Source organism: Cynara cardunculus, assembly GCF_001531365.2.
Source record: "Cynara cardunculus var. scolymus isolate 2C chromosome LG 3, CcrdV1, whole genome shotgun sequence".
In the NCBI taxonomy this organism is placed as follows: Eukaryota; Viridiplantae; Streptophyta; class Magnoliopsida; order Asterales; family Asteraceae; genus Cynara; species Cynara cardunculus.
The window spans coordinates 1,572,086-1,587,549 of record NC_037530.1 but is presented as its reverse complement, the minus strand read 5'-3'; the positions used below and the strand labels follow the sequence as shown (position 1 = coordinate 1,587,549).

Below are 15,464 nucleotides of genomic sequence, written 5' to 3'. Positions count from 1 at the left end.
AAAATTTTATGATATTTTTATATTTATATTTTATTTAAAATTAAAAACATTACATTTTTATCAAAACGACGTATAATCATGTTATAATATCGATTAAAACAAAAATAATAATAAAATAAAACATTAAAATTAAGATGTATCTCATTTAATTACACAAATACCCTTTTAGTTATACAAAACATAGAAGTCGTAATAATCGATTTGGAAAGGTTAAAAACATCGTAATAATCGATTCAGATGATCCACAAATCTACTTCAAAGATGGCATCCAGAAATCTACAAGTTCTTACTGCACTCGACGGCGCAAAAACCCAATGGTATCACTTCACGGCGGTCGTCATCGCCGGAATGGGTTTTTTCACCAAGATGCTCGGCCGGATTTACTATCACAAACCCAGCTCATTGAAGCCGGGAATGTTACCTCCCAATGTTTCCGCAGCCATCAACGGTGTAGCTCTGGTCGGAACCCTAGCCGGCCAACTGTTTTATGGGTGTCTCGGCGATAAACTGGGGAGGAAGAAGGTTTACGGAATTACACTCATGTTAATGTGTCTTTGCTCTATTGCTTCTGGTTTGTCGTTTTGGAGAAACCCTAAATTGGTGATGGCTACTCTTTGCTTTTTCCGGTTCTGGTTAGGGTTCGGGATCGGTGATGATTACCCATCATCCGCTACGATCATGTCGGAGTATTCGAATAAGAAAACGAGGAGGGTTTACCGCGGCGGTGTTTGCGATGCAAGGTTTTGGGATTTTAGCCGGTGGGATGTTTGCGATCATCATGTCGTCCGTGTTTGATGCGCGGTTTAAAGCGCCGTCGTATGAGGTGGATCCAATAAGGTCGACGGTTCCGGAGGCGGATTACGTGTGGAGGATAATTCTGATGGTTGGTGCATTTCCGGCATTGCTAACGTACTACTGGAGGATGAAGATGCCGGAAACTGCCCGTTACACCGCCTTGGTGGCTAAACAAGCTAATCAGCCGGCAATGGACATGTCTAAGGTCTTGCAAATGGAGATTCCGGCTGAGCAACAGAAGGTGGGTCCGGTGGCGGGGAAATCCGATAATGATTTCGGGCTTTTCAGCAAGAAATTCCTCCGGCGACACTGGATTCATTTGTTGGGAACTACTAGTAATTTTTATAAGGATGACGATTAACTATTCTGTTAAAAGTTAAAGATTATCTTGATTATATTTTAATTTTTTATAGTTAAAATAAAATGTTTATCCAGTATTTTATTATGTTATCTGCAGTTAGTTATATAGATTAAAAAATAAAATTTTAATAAGTTGTATTTACGTACAATCTATTTGTAATATTAAATTTTAAGTAATATGCATCCAAACACTATGCATAAAAAATGATTTTTAAGAGTCTTATCAAATGTTTTATAATATAGTATAGATATATATATATATATATATATATATATATATATATATATATATAAAGAGAGAGAGAAACAAATACAATACAAACCACCTACATGTTACAGACCATACAAACCAATCTTAGCCATTGATCTTGTGTAATTTAAATTTTTTAGGCAATTACCAAACCAGCTATAGATAAGGCTGAAAGCAAATTTCAGAACCAATTTAATCCACATCGTTGACATCGATTTGATAATATGTATGGATGAATGAGATTAGTTTGTACAGTGTGTAACATTTAGACAGTTCATATTTGATTTGGCTTATATATCGTATATTCATTGAATAGATACATACTATAAAATCAGCTCTCTTGTATTGTTACTCTTGCTCCCATCAAGATAAATCTGGCCCCTTCCCCTGTTTCCGCCTACGTATATAGGATATTTTAAGAAGTGAATCTCTTTCTTAGTAGCGGGGTCGGGGGAAAGAATAGGAAAGGTGATTTCACTATATTTCTGACCAGGAACAAGGCCTATGACAAGAATAAATTTTTTGATTGGAGCGATAGCTTTGAAAAGACAGATTGCCCATCTTTTCTTTTATCTCGGGAGAAATACGATCGGAAGGGGATAATTCAAAATCCTCTGGTAAAACAAGAACAGCCCCTACATTCAAACCCCCTTTTTTACCATTAGCAAGAACTTGTTTCAGTTGCATATCATAAGGAATTCGAACAACTGCTTCAAATGCAGTATCGGAAAGTACCGTTTGTGGTTATCATATGAACCCTAAAATGAAAACAATTGCGAAAACATGCAATGAAACAAGGAGAGTTCAGTAGTAAAGTAATCCCTTTTATAACAAAATCCTCAATGCCTTTAATCATCTCAACACAAAGAATGGGTTGATTCAAGTGGATGAAGCCTGTATCATTGTCATATTAGAAAACTACAACATCTACAGTCGAATGGTAAGTTGCCCCCGCTGCCGTAAGACCGCCACCATCCATGCCATTGCCAGCTACTTGAAGAATCCTGCTATTAAACCAAAAGGATCAACACACGAATGCAACCATGGCAGTTTAGGTGCATTTGATACGCTGAACAGTACAAGATATCACAGAAGATAACAAAAACTTGTCCTACGTTTTGTGCGACAATTAGACTGGGGCGGAAAATGCATTTTTTCCCACCCCACCGAAATAGGTGAAACAAAAATAAGGGAAATAAGACAAGTCTGGTAATTTACGAAACTACCCATGTCAAACTAAAACCCTAAAACCTTCCATAATTCTTTCATCCGTTTACCTCACGTTTGGAAACATGGGACAGGGACAGGGACAGGGCAGGGACAAGAGGACCAGGTGGACAGCGTGGGACAAAAAGATTTTTTTTGTTCCACCTATTTGGGACAAAAATGAGACGGATACTAAAATATTACTAATCTACCCTCATTTGATAGATAACCTTAATATGGTATTTGTTTTAACGGTCACCACAGCCAGTCACAGCCTGCCGCCACCTGTCCCATCCCTACTCTCTCGTCCTGTCCAATCCTGTCTGAGTACCAAACACTGCCTTAAGAAAACGAGACTCCAAGGATGTTGTTCTATGACCTCAAAACAGTTTCAAGGGCCAATTTAGTTGTCTCTCGCAAGTCCTAAGCGGTTTAGGCATCTAAAAGTGACGATCACCATTCGATTTTCTTCAAATTTTGACAAGCCAAGTAGATTCTCCTATGATTTTCGACACTAATCCCACAAAGACGAGAATGAGGTTATGAAGGAACTAAAGCAATTAATTTGGAGATAGCTCCAGGTTACAGACCTGAAAAGACTAGAATAGACTATTGGGTGCAAACTGATGGGGGTCTTCCATGGCAGACATATGTAAGGCGAAAAGAAATTCCAAATTCTCGATCTCAGCAACATGAAGAGGTCGGTCAAAATGGGAAGAGAAAGCAACAGGTGGGAAGTTAAAGAGGTGATTAGTTGAGAACAAAGTCCCCGTGTGATTATTGTTAGTGAAGTCAGATTCATAGTTGCTACTCGCTAGTAAATCATGGGTCTTACCTGTAACAGGCGGTTATTAGCAAGGTTTTAAATTGCGGAATCAGACCTTGAAGCAGGCGTAAGCTTCGAGCCAGAAATATATACACCAAAATATGTATATATACTACACAATATATATACATTTATATAATATATGTAATACTAAATTACTAACGGTGCTGGTTTAGGGTTCTTGATGGAGGAAAGAGTGAAACCATGAGAGAGGCTGAGAGGGTGTGAAAAAATTGGTTGCTTGGAGGAAGGAGGGTCAAACCACATTTTGGAAGTACTAGCCTTCTGGGTTTTAAAATACTAAAAGTACACATTGGGGCCATTCCGATCTGATCAGAGCTCTCTTGGAATAAGTTTTTGGTGGCGGATCACGAAATCTCCAGACTTTTTTGAAATGAGAGAGAGATCCACCAGGGCAATCATGGAAATTCTTTGAAAGGCAAGAATCAAATAATTTTCTGTTTGAAGTTCTACTTTTGTCAGAGGGCAGTATGAATGTTGAAGCTGGACTCGCTAGTAATCACCGGTCAGACATACGACAGTGAATTCGTTCCAGGCGTTTTTAGTTTTTGAAAATAAAAAAGGCACATACTATAAAGAGAGGTACTATTGCTACCATAAAGCTTATAAAAAAGCCAAAAAAAGCATTACAAAGAAGATTATCTGAGGCATACGCCTCGATAACGCCTTGCGCCTCACATAATACTACTATGCAACTTCAGCACTTGCCAGTTTCTAAATGCCAATCGAAGAATGTATTTTGTAATAAGCCAAATATGCATGAATTTAACAATACATACTAGTACTACAACTAGGGTGTAAACAAGTCGAGCTTTTAACGAGCTACTCGAGCTCGAGCTCTTTTGTCTCGAGCATGAAACAGAACACGTTTAACTTAACGAGTCGAGCTTCATAAAACCAATGTCGACTTGGCTCGTTCGAAAGCTCGATTAAATGAGCCGAGCCGAGCCATTCAAGCATATACTTTTTCGAGCCAAACCACCTAATATGTTCTTAAATACTACAATAAAAATATATAAATTATAAACCTCGAGTCAATAAACGAGTTAATCGATCGCCCGTAAACGAGCATCGAGCACGAGCTTGATAACTCAAAAAATATTCGAGATCGAGCCTGGTATAACTTTTTCGAGCCGAGCCCAAATAACCAACTACTTGACTGGGCTCGGCTCGTTTACACCCCTAACTACAACCACCCTACTAAAGCTATGCATTTCATAGTATCAATACAAAGGTGGATTTAAGAATTACCATCATCGTCTCCGTACAGCTGCACTCTGTCCCCGGGGACCTGCAGCAACTGCCTGCTGTGGTTGGGCACCTGCTGCACCGCTAGCCTGTTCCTCAGGCATGTTCATGGCTTGGGTGACAGCATTCATCACAATAAGTCCAAGAGGAATCAAGTACATCCACTGAAATAAGGGAATCATGAAGATCAAGTTCATCATTAACACAAGATGTTCCCAAAAAGATTTAAAATGGTAAAAGCAATAGAGCATAAAAAACAAAGACTTCTCACATATTTAGCCCAAAAGGACCTCTCCAATGGCTTTACACCTTCTTCATCTCCTATCTCAACACCACCGATATCTTCAGAAAATGTTGGAGTCCTGTTTTTAAGTTGCAACAAAGAACTTTAATATGAGTTTGGAGATGAATAAAAAGCAAAAATAACTACATTACACAATAAGCCCAACAGGCTTTATTTATATTGCAAGCCCATAGTTGATTCACATTATTTATGAAGAAACATAATGTTGGCACATGGCTCACCCAGTGCCCCGCAACCAAGTATCGGTTTGTGTTGAAATCAGAAATATAAACCGAGTAAGAATCAAATCTTTTTGGGTAGGACATAGGAGAAAGAACCTTACCTCCTATTTACATGAGGAACAAAAATCAAAATGGTAATCATCTCAGTTGGGTTAAATTCTAAATAGGAGAACGTTTAGCTCTCCAGTCTATATAAAACCCCAAATGAGATATAGAATGAATATAGTGTCATATCACTTGACAAATTTAGTTCTTTGATACTTTATCTCAAGGTTCAAAATGACGGGAGGCATGGCGTGGCGTGGCGGCGTCCTCAAGCCTTACATGCGATCACAAGGATGCAGAGTTTTTTAAGGCGTGACATAAGACGACAAATTTGTATCTCATATATATAATTTTATATATACATATATGTTTTCTATTTATTATTCAATAATATGATGATATTAAAAAAATTACATTCATATAAATTAACTACTATATAAAAAGTTTGTGATCAGATATTCAAAATAGAATTGGAAGAGTTCTACAATTGTGTTTTAACAGTGAGTCTGTGACATGTGTGAATCCAAAAAACTATGAGTGATGTGACTAAGTTTGTAAAAATATAAAATTTAAAGTTGAAAGTGTAAAAACACAAAAGTTACAAAAAATTGAAAAAAATCACGTCTTGTAAAAAACTCAAAGCACCCTTGCGTGAGCAAGGCCTTACAAAAACATTATGGGCCTTATCGTAATGGCGGAGACACGTCTTACACTGGCGCCTCATGGCAGCGTGGTTTTTTGAACACTGCTTTAACTAGATGGGGGCATGGGCAAGTACATCATATGCGTATGGCATGCCAAGATCTTTGCACCTTGTGCAACTGAAGATATGACTTTGTGAACATTATTGTCTTGGTCTTTGAGTTTAGTCTTATCGTGACAAATACTCGTGAACCCAACTTAAGAGGAGCTCAAAAGCTTTGTCTTTATAAAAAGTGAATAATGTGGATGTTCGGTGGTCCCTTCTCCTCGTTCGTCCAACAGGTTTTCCTTTCAAAAGTAAAACCTATATAAAATCGGATTCTTACATGTCCTTCCCGTACTGCTAAAATATTTGGAATAGGAAGTAATATATTGCATAGGGTAGTATTCACGTGTGAACATAATGAAGAGCATGAAAATTTCACCTCGGCGCCTGTTCGCTGTATTTTAAAAGTGTATGAGAGTTGAAGGACCACTTTGAAGGCTGAAACAAAAAAACAATAAATCACATATCAAAGGTCAAGTTATGAAACTACACAAACATAAAAATATATACACATTATGCTTGGCAAAATCTTTAGTTGTTCTCCTTAAAAACCAATTAAAATCAAAAGTCTACATACCTTATAACTTCCAACATCCAAGGGATACTCTCTAAATTGTTTATCAAGGGAAAAGCTTTGTATCTTATCATTTCATGCGTTAAGAGTGGTCAAAGAAACCATAGTAGTCATACATTTCTAAGGAATAGTTTGGTTTTAGAGACCAAGGGATCTGGTCGGGTTGGCTTGGCATTTGTGTTAAAATATAACTTTCCTATTGTTCAATGTGAATAAATACACAGATACAAAAGTAAAACAATAAGACCACCAAAATTAGCACCAGATTTACCATTTTCTTCTTGTTTCAAGGGAAGAATATGAGTGTGAGAAGAGAGAATGTCCAGTAACTCACTAGCTCTTTCCATAAAAGATATTGTGGCAAGTCTGGTGGTATATTTGATTGTGCGTGCTTATGCCACTATTTAGACCCTTATGCAGTTTATTAGTGAATTTTTCAGAGCATCTCCAACAGATTCTCCAAAATCTCTCCAAAATGGAGAATGGAACTTTAAATCTGTAAAACAAAAATACATTCAACTCCAATAGATTCTCCATTTTGGAGATTACAGCATTGATTATATTGGTAAAATATTTCATTCATCTAATAAAATATTCTCTCTCTAAATATTTATTTTCAAAATTTCCTATTGGTGGAAATATATTTAAAATATCTCTCTCGTGTAATAATTTTTTGGGGTGTTCTCCAAATTTGGAGATTTTTACACTCTCTCTCCTACTTTATCCATTTTGGAGAAAGGTTCTAGAAAATTTGTTGGAGCAAAAAACATGTCCAAAATCCCCAAAATCTTTGTTTTCTTCATTTTGGAGAATCTATTGGAGATGCTCTCATAGATCATCAACAATGTGATATAATAGACCTAGGAGCAGCTCACTCATCTGCTATTGGAAGGTGCCCGCAATCTTTGAATATCTTCAACTTAAACAACATTTGTCCTTTATTATTGAGCCTTTAATACACTAGCACTCCAGAGGAGTTAGAAAGAAGGGGGTTAGTCAACCAGAGCAAATGACATAACTATCTCCTAACAGCTTGAACGATCTTATAAAGAGAAATAACAAAGCCCACTCTGTCACTAACGCTGGGTTCTTGAATTTTGGAAGGAAAGAAAAGAAAAGAAAGAGAAGGAGAAGAAAGGAAGAAAAAGGAAAAGAAATAAATTTTTTTATTTGTGGTCTTGAGATCGAAGAGAAAGAAAGAACAAGGAAGGAAAGAAAACAAATTTTCATGTCCTTGAGTAGGAGAGAAAGGAAAGAAAAGATGTCATTTTTAAAAATAAACCCTTCTTTATTTTATAGTGGAATGTAATTGATGGTGTATGTGTTATTTTATAAATATTTTTAACTTTTATAAATTCTCTCTCTTTCTTTCCTTCCCTTTCCTCCCACATTTGAGAGGAAAGTTTTGGGAGGAAAGTCAACATTACTTTCCTTCCCTTCCCTTCCCTTTCCTTTTCTTTCCCTAAAAAAACTCGAGAACACAATGTCTTTTTCTTTCCCTCCTACTTTCCTTCCCTTTCCCTTCCTTTCCTACTTAAATAAAACTCGATAACACAGCATAAGTATTCGTCAACTGCAACTCATGAGTAAATGGATTGGTGCAAACTTACAAGTCTCAGTTGGCGAGGATGCTGGCAGGCCCCATGAGAACCGTAGCTGACAGCCAAAATGTTAACACCTTCCTGTGATGATACAGAATTAGTGCAAGCTTCAAGATGGTATATTTACCTAAGTTGTTTGGTGTCCTATAATTTATAACTGAATTGCATGTACAAATTAATCAAAGTGGCACAATTACCAAACTAGATACCAACAACACTATATATTTATGAATTAAATCAACATTAACCGTGACGAATATAAGCAGATATTTGACTTGTACTCTAATGAACGACTTTTTCTAATGAGTAAATTACATTTTTCGTCCCTGTGGTTTGCTACAAATTTCGGATTTCATCATTGTGGTTTCAAAATTGCAGTTTTAGTCCCTATGGTTGGCAATTCATTCTATTTTCATCCCTGAGGTTAAACACTACTTTTAAGTATGGTGGACTAAAATAGAAATGAAAAGTAAACCATAGGGACGAAAAAAGGCAATAAAGTTTTAATCATGAGGACAAAAACGGAAATGAATTATAAATTACGAGAATGAAAACCATACTTTCAAAACCACAGGGACAAAAAACGTAATTTGCTCTTCTCTAATTATTGAGGAGGAGAATTACCATGTGTATAAGAATATGCTCTTCCAAGCCATCCTTCGGGAGACATCTCTGGATTAAACAGATACAAAGACAAGGTTGAGCAACTTGTATGACAAATAAATATGTTAGAAACTAGAACAAAATATGGAAAGACGCTAACCATTTGGCAGATCTGCAGATATAGAGTTATATGTACTACAGTACTATAATGTCATGTGATATAGAAATATGAAGCCACCAATGTACAGAAAACTAAATACACAAGGACATGATTATTACGACATAAGGTACAAACTTGAAATGAAGTAAGGTTTTCTTAATGGCATCATTTCAAATAAACTGGGATCAAGGTTCGTTTGTGAGATTGAGCTACAATTGACCGATGTATGAGATAAGCTATGTCTGTTAATTTGTTTCGATATTAGGAAAAGAAAGAGAAAGAAATAACTTTAATAGACAAGAGCTGACAGGTGCAGAAAAGCCTACATGTAAACCAGCTCTTATAACAAAAAAACAGGGAACATGGTAATTTAGATGTCCCTCAATAGGGAGAAAAATCATCTTCTTTATGGGAAGAGAGCAAGTATAAAACTTTCAGACCATTGGCACTATCAGTACTGTTTCAGGAGGATATAGGCATATAGCTGAATCTGGAAGATGGCATTTCTAGACGATGTCATGTTATCAAGTAGACAACTAATAAAATATGAAGATTATAACGTTTTTTTATGATGGCGGGTGAACATGATATGGAGTCGGTCTACCCTCTGAGCATTGTTTTTATTAGAGCAAAGAGATAAAAGAAGCATGTCTCCGCTTTTTCATGGCTGTGTAGTTTTCAATAGTTAATTTATTAAATAGCTTGCTATTTTCTTTGTGCTAAGAAACTATAACATAGGCAAAATTTAAAATACATAAACCAGCCGTTGGAGATGCATAAAGTCCACTTTCACACTTACTGCCTTCACTGAGGAAATAACATAGTCCCTCCCAGAAGCATTTAACACGTCAGATGGCAATCTTATTCTGTAGAAATCGTCGTCTTCCAGTAGTTTCTGAACAAACATAATATCAAGAAAAAGAATTAAGTCATAAAAGTATTAAAACATAAACAAAACTGCTGCAATAATAAAAAGAAAATGTATGGGAGGAATCACTTTGAATTTCTCCTTCTCTGTTGCAGTAAGATCATTCCTTGAGAACCGAAGCTTTGTAAGAATCTGATAATAGATGCCAAAACAACAAGAGATGTAAGAATTCATTATTAGTTAATGTTTAAAATATAAAACTACACGAAGATGATTGCATATATGTGCAGAAATCAGACATGATCATGCTGAGCTTCATGACATAAAAAGTAATGCCGGAAGGCCAGTCATTTATCATTTCCCTTTCCCCCTGATTCCAAACTAAACTTTATGAGTATGATAGAACCAAAACTTGTTCAATGACTCACAAAAAGTATAAAGGGTGAATTGCAGAATATAGGAAGGCAAGTGCACGCTGGTGAAGCTTAATCTTGCCAGCCACAAGCATTTGTAACTACTTGACAATCCCTGGTGTCTATGATTAAATTACGAGACACCCCAAAACTGGATATCAGGTCGGATTTCAGTAGTGAAAGCACCAAACAGTGTCTGCCTGGTTAATCAAATTCAATTCACTGCCGTACCAACAAAGTAACAATAGTATATGCTGTTTCCATTTATACCGTGTCGAGTAACAGGATGCAAAAGGAAACAGTATGCGTTTTACTTGGTAGTGAATTGAATTTGAAAAACCAGACAGACATTATTTGGTGCTTTCACTGCTTATTACTGAAATCCAACCTTATATCCAAGTTTGATGTGTCTCGGAATTTAACCATAGACACCACTGATAATTAAGTAGTTACAAATGGTTCTTCCGTTGACAATTACCAATAATCCCATGCTTTTGAGGTAATCAGCGTCAGTATAACTTGGGCAAGCCCGGATCAGATAACAAGAAAACCATATTCAACTTACTGAGAGGTCCACTAGAGATCAGAAATTGCGAGTTCATCTATAGCTTGATATGCATTCGATAAATTTCCAAGAAGAAAAAAATCAATGACAGAGATAGACTTAATAACAAATACTACGAATTCCCTAAGAATTTTAGATCAATTGTGAAATCAAAGAGTATTCGTTTCGAAACAATCGTCGATATTAACATTCAAATCTGACAACACTCGTATACTCAGTACCTCCTAAACATTTCTCACAAAACCACCATCAAGAACACAAAATTTATACCTGTCCGCCATTTGCAGAAGCCTTGAGTCGAGCAGTGAAAGTGCCGGCGGCGGAGAACTCGGAGGAAACCCCCAACGCGTGTTCGAGAACGAATTGAACTCTGGAGTCTGATTCAGAATCCACCGACCTCTTACGAGTGGATTTTGGAGGGGAATGAACACGAGATGGGATCGGAGGTGATGATGAAAGTGTTAGGTCAATATTAGGGGAACGGCCACCTTCTAGACCGAATTCTTCGTCGTCGACTAGAAGCTCGTCGGATTGAAAAGCTGAATTCGATGAAACCAAGAGCAGCAGGAGCATCAAGGATCTGGTGAGTGTCATGGTGGAAGAGTTTAGGGTTTGCAGATCAAATCACACTTCTTGTATACAGTTCTTCGGTTTTTCCGTTCACATATTTTTGTAATTTTAATCCTTCGCTTCCGAACTCCGAAGAAAAAGAAAAGGAAAAAAAGTTGCATAAAAATTACAAAAGTTATCTAATATGTAAAATTTTAAATATTTAAATAATTGATTAAAGTATTAATCGGTTATCATGTTGATGTGATATTCAACTTAGTATTATTTGTTTATGTGGTTGTGACATTAATTTTTTTAATCTAAAATTAGTCTTTAACTGGATACTTAAATGTTTAAAATTTTATATCTTAGATACCAAAATGAACATTTTGAAAATACATCTTATCCAAAATATGAATCAAATCAAAATACTTTACTTTTTTATACAATTTATCATTTGGAAATAAATAATATAAAATTGAAAACTAATATTCTTTGTTATATGATTACGTTATTGTAAAAAAAATACATGTCAGGTTTTTTACTATAATAAAAAAATACGTAAAAGATTTATTTAATAAAACAAATACATGTGAAACTGTTATATTGTAAAATAACTAGTTGTGTTGCGTGGGAGCTGTGAATTTTAACGAATTTGAAGTTTCACTTCTTTTATTAGAGAAGATTAACGATGATATAAGTTACACTTGATCTTTACATATTAATACAATTTGAATATTAAAAGTTATTGTTCCAATTACAGTCTATCGATGAAAAAAATTGTACGACAGTTTAAAATCCAATATATTTAAATACCAACATATTTAAACAATTCCACACATGTGTTCGATTTACACCAAGAGCAAATAATTAAGATATTGATAGCGAGACTGAGAGTTCTAGAGCAATTGAATGTGAAAACTTTTAATAATTCATGGTAAATATCAATTTGAATCTCACTTTAGGGGATGGAGATAAGACATAGAGGTATGATAGGGTGAAAGCATGACTGAAAGGTGTTAAAAGTGTATTGGGAACATGAAAAGAATAGATAATAATGTGCATTGGTAATTTGTACTATATGTTATTTTAATTGTAGATTAAAATATTTTAAGATTGAATGCACAAAATAGTAGTACTTAATGCATAATAAGTTGTTTTTAAGACTTTTAAGACTTTGTGCATACATGTATTTGTGCATTAAAAAATATTTTAAAATTTTTTGATAAATCTGGTTTATAAAGTAGTATAGATATAGATGTAGATGATTGAGTTCATGTGATAATGAAAGTTATGTGAAGGGTAAGAAGGGTTTTCACCCTAATATAAAATCATAATTGAAGATCAACATTAATGCAATGGATCAGTTATCGTATCAAGCTCATGTCGAATGGCAAGTCCATCGTCTATCTCCAAGATAAGACTATTGTCTAGATGCGTATGGCAGTACACTGAGAGTAGAGGTGATCATTTGCGGGTCTGAGTTGAGTCCTAGTCGGGCTTATTTATTTATTTTGTCCAACGGACCTAAGTAAATCCAAGTCTTTTTTTGGGGCTTGACAACTTGCCATTGCCCCGACCTATAAACAGGTTGGGGCTTGCCCACGGGTTAACGGGTCTAAAAAGTGTAACTCTTATAAATCTCAAAACTTTCACTACCAATTAATTAACATAAGTGGAACCATAAAATAAAGGAAAAACACTGTTGCAATTAAAATTTTAAGCAACTAAAGTGACATATGGATCTCAACAAGTAGAAAAATAAATGAAAAACAAAATCCCGACTTCCATAAACAAACAACCCCTTGCCCTTTTGAGTTCACAAAAATAACCAAATAGTCTCATTATATAACTTAAATAATTTAATTTTAAAATATACTAGTATATTTATAATTAATGGTAAAAAGTATTAATTATAAAATATAAACGGCCTGGACAAACCTGTCCATTTTTACTGTCACATTGCCTATGTCCGCCCGTTAATTTTAACGAACAAACCCGAGCCCGTCTATTTTCTCGTTAATAATTGTCCAAACTCGTATTTCTAGCGGGTTGGGTTTAACGGGTCGTCCCGCCCATGAACAACTATAACTGAGAGCACATTTCAAGTCGGCAACGCAGGTCATGGGGTGGGTTGAGATTAAAAATGATAAAGGGTCTATATCTCTCTTACATTTTTCATCTTAACTCTTATTCTCGCACAACATTTGTGTATGATATAAAATCCACAAATAAGTTATTTGAACTGTCAATTGTATTTTGATGGAATAACATGTCATGATTTCGTTCTTTTTAGGGTCATGGATTTTGTACCGTTTTACAAATTAAATGGTTATTTTATTAAAATATTTTTAGTTTAAGAAAATAATTCAAAGCTTAAAAAAAAGTATTTTGGTTATTTACCATATTTCATTCCAATTTCAAAGCTACATTTTATGAACCAAACAAGTAAATTTTAATTCCTTTAATAGATTCAGTCAAACCTAATAAGGTTTCATTCTAATTCCTTAGAAGTCAAATTCCTTCAACATAAACTAATACATCCAAAAATATTGCGAACCAAATGCGACATAAGTTTCTCTGATCAATATTAATTTGTATACAGTATTTTTATACATTTGTATTTGAAAAAAAAATTAATTTTAAAAGATAATGTATAAATGTTATATAATATAGTATAAATGTATAATTTTATTAATTATCAAAATTAGGAACGAGCAAAGGCGGGTACCCGATCAAAATTCATGGAACTGGTTCCTGAGCCGAAACTAGCGATCTTGGAATGAAGGAGCCGAAACCGGTTACAACGGTTCTTTATATTTGGGAAACGGTCTTGGAACCAATTCTGGTACCGGATACCCGGTGTATGATTTTTAAAAAAAAATTATTAGACACCGACATAAATAAGTAAATACTACGAACAGTGAAAACTAACCCGATAAAAACTAAAAACTAACAATTACATAAATAATTTGATAAAAGCTCTTAACAACAGCAAAACGACGGTAAGTTGTAACCCTTAAATGTAAAATAATAATTTCAATTTCAGTTTATTAAATATAATAAACATATAAAATAATTTTCATTTAAAAACAGCGGATACCCGTCGGTTCCGGTTCCGAGTACTCGGTCTCGGTCCCGATGGGTACTAAACGCATTGTTGCTAAACTCCAACCTGAACTTGCACCTTTGCTAACCCACTCAAAAGCATTCATTTGAATTCACTTTCTAAAATCACTTTTTAAGTTTGACTTTTGGATTATTGCTTGTTGTGATTGTCCTCGTGGAAACGATATTTAGTACTTTATACCACTTTACTTGTGTTCTAACGATATTATTTTAGCATGTACAATTGCACGAGACTCGAATTGTGATTTTTAGGTTACATAATCCATCAGACGTATAAATTCTTTCAAGTGGTGGTACTATTTGACTGTAAGAAACAAATATGTCAATATATACATTAGACAAGTACGCTATCACGTACGCTATTCATATACACATGTTTCCAATCTATTTAGATCTCTATGTAACTCATTCGTATATATGTTCAGTAACTGTAAACATATATATGTGAATTGAGAAAATTAACTGAGTGTGATAAACGTAAGAAGCATGGATAAGTTGTATCAAATGGTTGATTATGAAAAGGAAATTGCGAGTAGAGAAGTAACATATTATAAGTTAGAATAATATTTTAATGTACCAAAGTATCACCAGTATATATTTCTTAGTATCTTAGGAGTATAGGCGGAGTGGTGTCTTTCTCTCGAGTTATATTGAACTCTACTCTTTATAACAATTACTGAAAACTTACAAGTAGAGGTGTGCATCATATGGGGCTAGTGAGTTCGGATTGGTAAACCAATAATTTGATCAGATTTCAAATTGCTTCGGGTTTGGGTTGGTCGGGTTCGGGTTTAGTTATAATGCAAAAAATGTATATCCAATTGATTTTGACGATGAATTCAATCAACTTCGAGGATTGATAACTCGATAGTATGCTTAGAAATTAGAAAATAAAAACATACGACCGACTAAGATTTGTACAATTTTCAAAAGATAATTAGATAAATTCTTATGTTTATATGGTATTAAAAATAGATA

General features: G+C 35.0%; 1 protein-coding gene and 1 pseudogene across 2 annotated transcripts; one reads left to right on the top strand and one right to left on the bottom strand.

Annotated features, from left to right (window-relative positions):
* Nucleotides 1–169: 169 nt before the first annotated feature.
* On the top strand, nucleotides 170–1,240 carry LOC112510234 (annotated as a pseudogene).
* Nucleotides 1,241–2,131: 891 nt separating this feature from the next.
* On the bottom strand, nucleotides 2,132–11,493 carry LOC112509486 (ER membrane protein complex subunit 10). 2 transcript variants are annotated; one of them, XM_025114467.1, is made up of 9 exons: nucleotides 11,079–11,493; nucleotides 9,960–10,022; nucleotides 9,762–9,857; nucleotides 8,824–8,871; nucleotides 8,209–8,280; nucleotides 6,404–6,462; nucleotides 4,978–5,068; nucleotides 4,710–4,870; nucleotides 2,132–2,412 (listed from the first exon to the last, which is right to left on the bottom strand). In XM_025114467.1, exons 1-8 carry the CDS (start codon nucleotides 11,400–11,402, stop codon nucleotides 4,712–4,714), a joined length of 912 nt encoding a protein of 303 aa, XP_024970235.1. In that variant the 5' UTR covers nucleotides 11,403–11,493; the 3' UTR covers nucleotides 2,132–2,412; nucleotides 4,710–4,711. The 2 variants fall into 2 exon arrangements, with proteins under 2 accessions (XP_024970235.1, XP_024970234.1); XM_025114466.1 differs by having other exon boundaries at nucleotides 2,132–2,409.
* Between the last annotated feature and the right edge of the window lie 3,971 nt (nucleotides 11,494–15,464).